Genomic DNA, 11,851 nt, shown 5'->3' with positions numbered 1-11,851 from the left:
ACATGAAATATTGAACGCTGCAAATACAAAATAAAATGATTACAACTTACAATATGTATTTGAATCATTGACAAAGACATATACATGTTAATGACAAAAGCTATGGTAAATGTACATTGAAAATTCACCTTGTGTTACAAACAAATGTGTCAGACATACAAACAATAAAATTGAGATTGAGTTATAAGAATATACTAATAATTACCTTCGAATGCACCATGCGTATATATGACCATGAAGAAAAGAAAGTTGTTGTTTCCTAAGTTCATATGTGCATGGCAAAAATGTTGCCCGAATTGAATTATGTTTCATTATTATGTGCAATATTTATTATTAACTATGTAGATATCTTCATCGTTGAAATCAAACAGTTAAAGTTAAAATACTTTATTTTTTATGGTTTTGCATGGTGCATTAGAAATAATAGCCTGCATTTCCAGTGTCTGCAATGTGTTTGGACTAGTCTGAGTCTTCTGACGTACGTGGGCGCTTAATGCTGGTTGTGCGGACATTAACCGGGCGTTTGCGTTGTCCCGGTTTTCGGCCGTTGGTCCTTGGTAAAACCACAGAGGACAGACCGTCAGTGGATGTTACTACGGACCGATCTGTCTACTCCTTCAATATAACAGGTACTTACCTTGCAAGTGCAGCTCCGGCATCATATGATAATCCACTATATGCACACTATTTACAAACAAATTTGAGGTTTTTGGCATTCCATGACTTAAGGTCTTGCTCGGACAATTCAGAACATTTAGCATGAACCCAATTCCTACAATTAGAGCAATGTATGCATTGATCACTACTACAGTCAACAGCACATATAGCACAAGGAAACTCACCCATCATTAATGATATCAGAGTGTAAAGTTCTATTAATTTGGACTTCTTTAATACTTACAGCAATAACTTACCTTTTTACTCGCGATTGTTATTTATGAATCTTCAAATGAAGCCGTCAATTTGAGTGTCTATCAAAAGCCCCCCCTATCAAAAGCCCCCCGTTCAAAAGCCCCCCCTATCAAAAGCCCCCCCGTTCAAAAGCCCCCCCTATCAAAAGCCCCCCCGTTCAAAAGCCCCCCCTCAATATAATTTTGTTCCATAAGTTTAAACCAATTGAAGAATGTTGTCATATTTTATTGAGTAGATCCAGATCAGACATTTTAACCCTATTTTACGTTAATTTCCTGCACTAATTCGATAAATTAGGCTACTTTAGTGCTTTAGTGCTTTCGGGTCAATTTTTTGTTGGAAATCTTATTCCTGACGAAACACCAAGTAGCTTGGAGTTTCATTTGGATAGAATATTAGCATATTGATAGAATATTAGCATATTGACTTGGTAATCAGCAAGTGAACGGTGTGTTTGATCTGGCTCAACTCAAACTAAAAAAAGTGACCATTGAAAAAAACATATATATATATTAATGGTTATATTAAATTTCATCATAATATTTAAAAAAAATGTTATAAAAATATATATATATGTATTTATTTTTTTAGTGGGGGGGCTTTTGAACCACTTGCCCATTTTGAGGGGGGGCTTTTGAACGGGGGGCTTTTGATAGGGGGGGCTTTTGAACGGGGGGCTTTTGATAGGGGGGGCTTTTGAGTGTACCCCGTCAATTTGTCTGAAAATCACCACTCAACACGCATCACAGAGCCGAAAAGGGTTTACCCAAATTAACACACTTTCAATAATACCAAACTGTCCCCCAAAAAACGTGCCGCTACTTTGTGGGGTGTCATATACCGGGTGATAATTATGTTGTTTTAAACATCGCCTGATTTTGTGTATTTGGTGTGGTCTGGTTATTATTGTCCATAAGTAAGCTAATTTATCTGAAGATGAAAACTTCGCTGTTTAAAAACTTCTTTTTTTCAATTTTCATATAAACAAAAAATAAAATTTGAAAGCCCTGAACTATACTGTAGATCTAAGTTAGTTTAAAAGAAAATGATTTTAGCGACATTTTGTGAATGCCGTTATAACTAACTATGCTTGGTGGCCACTTCCGGTGTAAACAGTAAAGTATTTCGGACACAATTTAATTTTCTAATATGGGAGGTTCTCAGAGTAGTGCAAACACAAGGACAGTTGAGGTTGATGAAAGTGGAAACCCAATTGTATTTGTAAGTATTTGGAATAGTTTTATCTGTCTTAATTTGTCTTAATTTACTTGAAAAAATGAAGGTCACTTAGAAATATTTGCGGGTGGGGCAAGTAAAAATACCGGTAAGACAGAAGTGGTACCACAATGGATCCAATTAAATGATACAAGTGACGAAGAAATGTGTTGTGACCATACTCAAATTCCTTTTTTCACCATTTCAACAACATTTATAATAATAATTAATGATGCAATATCAACTTCAGAAAATTTCCGATACTGCAGCACATTCAAGACTGCTTGTTAAACTTCGATCCTATAGTATAAATTGACATTTACTTAGTAGGATTGTAGTGCAAGTACACTATTTGACCAGTTTACAAATAATCTGTGAGCAGATCTCTTGAGAGTTTGAGACCAGCTGTTGGCGAAGCAAGACGCGCTAATTAACTGCTTAATAAAAGATCACACATGTTTATTCCTAAGACTAAATGGTAAGCTAGGTTTGGTCTGTATAAATAATGGGGAATACTTTACCGTTGGCAGTGGTAAATGGCAGGAGTGCCTCCGTCGGCCTAAAAGGTTAATTGGGAGAGGCATGTAGTGTGTGTGGGCTGGAACCAGCCCCCAGTTAGCTCAGTTGGTTAGAGCTTCGTGCGAGTGTTCCGACAGTCGTGGGTTCGAGCCCCACACCAGGCACACTTTTCCTCCAAGGTTTACTTTAGGATTAAAGCCTTCTTTATCGATCATAAATAGTTTATATTGGTCAACTCAAGGTCGGTGATTCTTTGAAGAATCTATACTGAGCATAATATGTCTCTTTCCTGATCATCAGAATTGACCATTCCATAAAGCTTAGTATCATCAGCTGATGATACTAAGCTTTATGGAATGGTCAACTCTGAATCAGAGATTAGTCAAACACAAGCTGGCACAAACATTTTATCAATATGCCAAAAAAGAATGAGATCTTGGAATGACTTTAAATTTTTTAACAACTAAAAAATCCTTTCACAAGCTTTGCAAGACAGTTCTACAATCACATCTAGAATATGGAATTATTTTATGGCACCCAATATTCATAAAAGACATTGAAAAAAAACATTGAAGCAATAGAAAGAGTTCAGAAAAGGGCAATCAAGCTGGTGTATTTTAAAAGAAACATATCATATACTGAAAGATTAAAAGCTTTGAAACTTCCACCGCTTTCATGCAGAAGAGGTTTGATCGTTCCTGTACATATTTTTTGACTACTGAATTTGGCACAAAATACTTATATACAAACAAGAATTAGATACCCATATCTCGTAATCCAAAAATTATTTATTCTCACGATGGCACAACAATTATTAATGTCCGTTCATCTAATCATTCAATATGTAAATAAATGTTTTCACAATGCTTGCAAAAACATATGTAGAAATGACTTCCATAAATCTTTTCGACCATTTACACTGCGTCACCTGATGGACACCTGCATTCAATATTTTTCTCAGCACATGCCAGGATCCAAGTTAAGTACACAAACCACTGAGTAAAAAAGCGAATGCGCGGGTCCATCACGTAACTTAATGTAAACATTCGAAAAAGGGTCTGTTTTGGGTTGAAATTTGGCCTTTACTGGCTTATAATTACATTCATCATGAAGCATGTATTATCTCCAAAAAGTTGAAGAAAACAATCCTCACTTTTTTAAGAAGAAAGATTTTAACACAATCTTGATTTCAAACTCTTTTTTCCAGTTGACAGGGAATGTACACAGGAGATTGCAAGGGTTACCTGAATCACAAGAAAAGGATGTTCAGCAAGGTTAGATGACATTTGCCCATTTATATTATTATTTTCAGGAGCAATAGACATTATTTTGAGCTTCAAATTATTTGGTTTTCCATTCATCATTTATGCACAAAAGTCCATTCAGTGAGGCTGTAGGAAGTAATACAGTTTTGTTGTCAAAGAATATTTAAACAAATTTCTTACAGACATTGCCTTAAGAGTTAAACTTACATGAATGAAGGATATGTTAATAAATAAAGAAGTAATAACATAAAGCCTGCAAATAAATGACCACATATATCTTGCATAGACTTATAAATTTACATAATTATATAATAAAGAATACTTATAAATAAGTTAAAAGTAATACGTAATAAAACAATACATAAATAATAATATAATTAAAAATACCAGCAGCAAAATATTCTCTTGTGAGAATATTGAAGTGTATTTTTGAAAATACTTTATTTGTCTGCTGGTAGAGAAGTCGGAACGAGAGTGAAATGCCAGGAAAGTTAGCATGGGTATATTGATGGTTAGTAAAAGTGCCCTCTGTAAAACTATAACACGCTCACATAGGTGGTCAGACAACTTATATATGTTACACATAAAAACAAAAAATAAAAGTACAGTAAACAGAACAGACAATACATTAACTATGATGTGTTTTAATTGATGAAAATGACAGACCGTTACACAAATTATGTGTCAGTGATTTTTTTTGGTGCAATTTACTACTGCCATCTAAAGGCTGTTTTCCCTTGAGAAAAACTGTCCATTTTTCCAAATATTTTATAATTTTCCCCAATTTGATAAATGCAGATTACGTTAATGAATAAAAAAGCAATGATTTTCTTGAAATATAAACAAAATCTTGACAAGAATTACTCTTTCACAGCATAATGAATGCATAAAAAGTTAAAACATGTAATTTGCCATTGTATTAGCTGTTTTGGCCTGATTTTGTATTTTTCCCAAAGTCAACTTTTTTTCTCAATTTGCAAAGCACAGGCAGTAAAAATTCCAAAAAAGTCACTGTGGGTATTCCTGGTTACATCTATTGATTGCATAAGTTGCTTGTAGAGCTACTTGACTGACTTTCTTGACCCTTTTTCAGGTGTCCCAGAAGGTATGGCATTATCAAGGGAGCAGGTTGAAGCTATGAGGAGACAGATAGAGAATGAGTACCGACAGAGGATCATAGACACTGTGAGTGGTAACTGGTTTAGATATGAGCATAGCCCCACAAGCCCTGCACTGGTAAAATATTTTGTGGCTTGCTTAACATCTGGGTTCTATAAAGCAGGTCTCAAAATTTGATGCCAAAAACGAAAATCCTGTTTTCGATGTCTGAAACTAGGGTCGGGAATAGGGAAGCACCAACTGCAATGTTATGTCATCTTACAAATCATCAAAATACGACTTATTAAAATAAGACTAAAGAATGAACAAGCTTATATGTTTACACTAGTGCTCGGCATCAAAATTGTTCACAAAACCCTGCTGTATTAAATCCTGTACTGAGCAAGTATGGAAAGCATTTCACAAGTGCAGGCCGTGATGGCATGTGCTTATTTCAACCACTTCAAGACTTACATTAACTGTACAGTTAACTGTATTAAAGAGAAATTTTCATTGTTAGAAATTTTGCCTGAACTATTGAATCCAATCATAAACTGTTTTAAGACAGTCCTAAATTAAATGGCAAACAGATTTTACTGGAGTTCTGTCTGAATAAGAGATTTCTTTGGCATGCATACCTATGGCATTGCAAGTTTTATTTATGATTATTGTAAGATTTGAAATACTAGGTATAAGTGTATTCCAGCACTCTGAGAACCACAAAATCAAGGCTGAAGAATTTGCAAGAGCTGTGGAGGAAGTAGAAGCAAAATTTATGTGAGTTGTTTCCCTTAGAACATTTGATCTCTCAAATACAGATGTAGTGATACATTTACTGTGGGAATGTTTAACAATACTTCTTGTAGATGTTCTTTTTGGGTGTGTAAATGTATCTTTTTATTCCATTAACAGTGTTACTATAGTTGAACTTATGGTTTTGGAATATTGTCTGTGTTAGTGGAACTGAATACTCATTACTTAAACAGACAAAACTGGCTGTGTCGAAGTTGTTGGTACGTTGAAAAATACTTTGAGAAAAAGAACATTTGATATAACTGAAAAACAAAATATATCTAACTAAATCCAAAATTTTCGAAAAGAAGTTAGCATTACCTGAACATCAAAGTAACAGAGGTCACCATAGCTAGTTTCTACTGTATGTAAAATAAATGAACATATATACATAACTGATTAAAATTTTACTGCAGATGCAGTTCTTATTTAAAATGAAATTGAAGATGAATGTTTATAGGTCAAAATGCAATACCGGTATTTGTATTGGTATAATATTCTTATATTATATGATACCTATATAATATGGTATCATGAGGCATCAGAGGTGCACATTATTGTACATCGACAGTCAATTGTATAAAACTTATTTATTTGGATTGGTTTAAGTTAGATTATATATTTATTGATTGGTCAATATTAATCAAATACCAAATGATGACCAATCACAAAAAATATTTTGTGCAAACTAGACCTTTGAATAACAGTTTAATACAATTCGCTGCAAATTCTCTGAGTTGTCTATTTGGAACTCATTGGCCATTTTTTTTCGAAAACAACCTCAGATATGTATTAACAGTTTACAGTATCAGAAATCTTTACATTTTAACTGCAAGTAGATCGTGTAGTAATTTGAATTTGAATTTAGCAGATAAACTTAATGTCTTTAGTCTTTGGAATCTTTATTAATTATGCAATAATACACTTCACTGGCAATCAATTTAGATATAATAAATACACATTTAAAAAATACAATTAATTAATACTATTATTATTTTATTTATGAACTGCTACTCCTAATATACCGGCATACATCTGGGGTTGATTTCGATGGAAAATGGCTGAGGGGTATTGAATGTGATTTGTTTAGATATGTTTTGTATGAATGATGCGCCTATGATGTTCTGGTGTGCAAAAATGTAAGACCAGTGGCCATGAGTATGAATAGTTTCAAGAAAGAGTTCAGACTCAAGTGGCAAAATAAATCTTCATTTCATTGTAACTTAGGGCTATTCCAGTATAAAACATATAACCCAAGGGGGGGGGGGGGTGAAGGTAATTATTTAAGTAGTATATAGGTGGGTGCTGTTTTTCGCTAATTTGGACCCAAATTTACTTCTGTAGGGTGTGGCATAATTTAAAAGGGGGTTATATGTTTAAATGGAATTGCCCTTACCTTTTAGTCGAGTTTTGTTGATGAACATTTCTGAAATTTATTACTGTCAAAATTGTACAATTATTCACATTTATTTTGTAAAACAAATGGAATAAAGATGATTCTTAGTAATTTAATAAAAGTGCTTTTCTAAAACTAGGTTTGAGCTTGAACCCTGGCATTTCCCATCCTGACAAACAAACAAAAAGCCATTATATCTTGAACATTAAATTACTTTTGTCATTTTGTCAATAATGAAAGGATAGGAAAACAATCAAAAAATATTTACGCATTATATTACCTAAAGCATAAAGATATCTTTTCTAACTGCAGGCAATTTCATGCATTGTGGTGCATGACAACATGTTGCAGATTTAGATATGCAGTTCTGTAATCATTGTTACGCAATGAGGCATTGTCACTATCATCTGTGCTGTATTGTCGTTAAGATTAATGAGATATACAATATGCGACCATCACTGCTGTCGCCACTTCCCAGGTTCAATTTAATAAACTTTTACAGTATGAGAAAAATAAATGGATCTGATGAAACATTGTTTCAAGAAAGTTTTAAACATAATATATCGTAAAAGATAATGTCCAGATTATGGCTGATTGGAAATTTCCTCTATCAATTAAAATGGGTGAAAATGCCTTCGTCTGGTTGGAGGGCATAGCTTATTCGATATCTGACAAATATTCTTGGCGTCTAATGAATTTGTCACTTAACTTACTTTTGTCAAAATTTCATGCTCTTACAGTATCTTACAAATCAATTTACCAGTGGTCGAAATTAACATGAGCCCACAAGCCCTGCACTGGTAAAATGTCTTCCAGGTTTGATAACATTCTGCATTTTATAATATTTAGCAGGACTTTTTCAATTTTTTTATGCCAAGCAAAAGTATAAGAATTGAGGCTTGTTCAGCCCCTGAAACCTTTGGGCCCTGCCTTTTCAGCCACTAATAAATATTAAATGGAGTCATTTCGGCCCCTTACTGATTTTCAACAGTGACATTTTTACATCTTATTGGGGCTGATATGTCAAACTGTGTTATCTGTTTCAGTAAGCAGCCTTGTTCCCCTGTGTCTCAGGAACTATCTGTACAGCTATTATCAAGAGCACTTCATGTTGCAATTGTTGTGATATAACTATTTAGAATTTGTTGTCTGTTTCAGTAAGCAGACTGGTTCCCCTGTGTGTCAGGACCTACAACAGGAAGTGTACAACTGTTACCAGGAGCACTACAAGGAGTCACTACGGTGCTCCACCCAGGTCAAGGCCTTTACTCAAGCCGTTGAGAGAGAAAGAAGGGTAGGTCAAAATTTAACTACTGAATTCCATTTATTTATTTATTTATTTATTTATTTAGGTTGTACAGTAAGCGTGGTGGTTAGCGCACTTGGTTCGTGATCACCAAGCCAGACAAGTGGATTTTCTCTGGGTTCTCCAGTTTCCTCTACAGCACAAAACCACACTCTGGTGCAACACCGTACCAACAAGAGTGACTTAATATAAGTTGTCATAACTGCTTAATAATCGTTGCAAAATAAATGATGTTTAAACTCAGTCTTTTCTCCCTTAACCAGTTTATGACTGTGTCCCACCCACTAACCAATTATCTTGATCGAAGGTCTTGGTTGTAATTTGTGTAAGCAAATGTCTACTTATTTCTGTGTCCTGACCTATTTGTGTATGCACAAAGTATGTCTCGACTAGAATATATTATCCTTGAAGTATTTCTTCATTACTAGACACAACTTGATTATATTGAGACAAAGTGCTATTGCAGAACAAAGGCTCCTATCTTAGGTCATGGCTGAAAACTTGAGCGAATAAGCCCACAAAAATTGTATGGTTTACATGTATGTCTGCCTCTTATTTGGAAGATCTCAAGCTCATATATTCATCACAAATAGACAATGCACCAGCATGATGGAAAACCATCTAGCCCTTACTTTACGTGAAACGTAGAAACCAATTTAAATTATTCAGGTGGTCATGCATTATCATATTTTCAAGACATATTTCTGATATTGTGAAGTAATTCATGTAAATATTTACAGCAAGAGAGACATGCGTTTGATTTTCTCTTTTCAGAATGCCTTCATCTCGTCAAAACAATCGTGATGGATGACCCTGGCTTCTGTATTTGAACCATAGGACGTTTTATATTTGGTGCATCAAAGACTTATTATCTTAGAAAACTTACTTTGATGTCATTGTATTTCAAGTATGTGTAGGAATGAAAAAAGTGTCTACATGTATTTTACAAGTTCTCTTTTTTTCTATCATAATGTTATGTTATATTTGAAATGTCAGAGAATTATCAGAATATAAATGATTATGACTCAAGACCACATAGTGGTCACTTTTTAAAAAATATGTCAATGGGTTTTGTGTGCTTGTGACATGAACATTGCAAATAAGGATTATTTACTTTAGTCATGGCAGCTGTATCTGCCAAAGTACTTATATATAATATAGGATTCTCTTTATTTGTTAATGTGGAGGGATTAAAAGAGGCAGAAAATGATTGAATGTTTTGTGGATTCTTTTTTCTTCTGGTTTCTTCATTGAGAAATGAGAGCTTAAACATAGGAATGCCAATCTTCTCTAAACAATACACTTAAACTGGTGTTAAAGTTAAAATTGCAAGCTGTGTTGTAATTTCCATGGTAATTCACCAGTCAAATTACGTGAACTTTATGGAATGTCATTTATGAATAATTTATCAAAAGTTAAGATCATGGCTATGTTTTAAAGTGATTTCTATATAACATGGGTCCCCTAAAACATTTTATCTGTACTATAGTCCGCTAAAACATCTATTGACTCGGGTCCACTTAAACCTCTCATCTGTTCGCGGGTCCCCTAAAATATCTCATCTTTACTCAAGTTCTCCTCTGTACTAGGGTCCTCTAAAACTTCTCATCTGCACCCAGGTCCCCTCATCTGAGGTCAGGTCCCCTAAAACATCTCCTCTGTACACAGGTCCCCTAAAACATCTCATCTTCACCCAGGTCCCCTAAAACATCTCACCTGCACCCAGGTCCCCTAAAACATCTCATCTTTACTCAAGTTTTCCTCTGAACTAGGGTCCCCTAAAACTTCTCATCTGCACCTAGGTCCCCTCATCTGAGGTCAGGTCCCCTAAAACATCTCTGTACACAGGTCCCCTAAAACATCTCATTTGCATCCAGGTCCCTTAAAACATCTCACCTGCACCCAGGTCCCCTAAAACATCTCATCTGCACCAAGGTCCCCTAAAACATCTCATCTGCACCCAGGTCCCCTAAAACATCTCATCTGCACCCAGGTCCCGTAAAACATCTCATCTGTACTCAGGTCCCCTAAAACATCTCATCTGCACCCAGGTCCCCTAAAACATCTCATCTGCACTCAGGTCCCCTAAAACATCTCATCTGTACTCTGGTCCCCTAAAACATCTCATCTGTACTCAAGTCCCCTAAAACATCTCATCTGCACCCAGGTCCCCTAAAACATCTCACCTGCACTCAGGTCCCCTAAAACATCTCATCTGTACTCGGGTCCCCTAAAACATCTCACCTGCATTCAGGTCCCCTAAATCATCTCATCAGTACTGGGGTCCTCTAAAACATCTCATCTGTACTCGGGTCCCCTAAAACATCTCACCTGCATTCAGGTCCCCTAAATCATCTCATCTCTACTGGTGTCCCCTAAAACATCTCATCTCTACTTGTGTCCCCTTAAACATCTCATCTCTACTTGTGTCCCCTAAATTATAATATCTGTACTCTGGTCCCCTATAACATCTCATCTCTACTTGTGTCCCCTAAAACATCTCATCTGTTCTCGGATCCCCTAAAACATCTTATCTCTACTGGTGTCCCCTAAAACATCTCATCTCTACTTGTGTCCCCTTAAACATCTCATCTCTACTTGTGTCCCCTAAATTATAATATCTGTACTCTGGTCCCCTATAACATCTCATCTCTACTTGTGTCCCCTAAAACATCTCATCTGTTCTCGGATCCCCTAAAACATCTAATCTGTACTCGGGTCCCCTAAAACATCTCATCAGCACCCAGGTCCCCTAAAACATCTCATCTGCACACAGGTCCCCTATAACATCTCATCAGCACCCAGGTCCCCTAAAACATCTCATCAGCACCCAGGTCCCATAAATTATCTCATCAGCACCTAGGTCCCCTAAAACATCTCATCTGTACTCAGGTCCCCTAAAACATCTCATCAGCACCCAGGTCCCCTAAAACATCTCATCAGCACCCAGGTCCCCTAAAACATCTCATCAGCACCCAGGTCCCCTAAAACATCTCATCAGCACCCAGGTCCCCTAAAACATCTCATCAGCCCCTAGGTCCCCTAAAACATCTCATCTGTACTGGGGTCCCCTAAAACATCTCATTAGCACTCGGGTCCCCTAAAACATCTCATCTGCACCCAGGTCCCCTAAAACATCTCATCAGCACCTAGGTCCCCTAAAACATCTCATCTGTACTGGGGTCCCCTAAAACATCTCATCTGCGCCCAGGTCCTCTAAAACATCTCATCTGCACCCAGGTCCCCTAAAACATCTCATCTGCACCCAGGTCTTATGTATGATTTAAACAATGTGTAAATATCTTTTGAAACAAAAAAAAATGATAATTGATGACTATGAGTACTATA

General features: G+C 35.9%; 1 protein-coding gene across 1 annotated transcript; it reads left to right on the top strand.

Annotated features, from left to right (window-relative positions):
* Positions 1–2,001: 2,001 nt before the first annotated feature.
* On the top strand, positions 2,002–9,713 carry LOC128218208 (MICOS complex subunit Mic19-like). The gene is made up of 6 exons (XM_052925807.1): positions 2,002–2,133; positions 3,854–3,920; positions 5,005–5,096; positions 5,716–5,786; positions 8,356–8,491; positions 9,278–9,713. Exons 1-6 carry the CDS (start codon positions 2,062–2,064, stop codon positions 9,305–9,307), a joined length of 468 nt encoding a protein of 155 aa, XP_052781767.1. The 5' UTR covers positions 2,002–2,061; the 3' UTR covers positions 9,308–9,713.
* The last annotated feature ends 2,138 nt before the right edge of the window (positions 9,714–11,851 follow it).

Source organism: Mya arenaria, chromosome 14, assembly GCF_026914265.1.
Source record: "Mya arenaria isolate MELC-2E11 chromosome 14, ASM2691426v1".
Classification (NCBI taxonomy): Eukaryota; Metazoa; Mollusca; class Bivalvia; order Myida; family Myidae; genus Mya; species Mya arenaria.
The sequence above is the reverse complement of the archived record's forward strand: the minus strand, read 5'-3'. Positions and strand labels throughout refer to the sequence as shown.

Coding starts and splice junctions, on each gene's coding strand:
- LOC128218208 (XM_052925807.1), top strand. CDS start 2,062: ATGGGAGGTTCTCAGAGTAGTGCAAACACAAGGACAGTTGAGGTTGAT. Junction 3,921..5,004: donor AGAAAAGGATGTTCAGCAAG/GTTAGATGACAT, acceptor ACCCTTTTTCAG/GTGTCCCAGAAGGTATGGCA. Junction 5,787..8,355: donor GAAGTAGAAGCAAAATTTAT/GTGAGTTGTTTC, acceptor TGTCTGTTTCAG/TAAGCAGACTGGTTCCCCTG.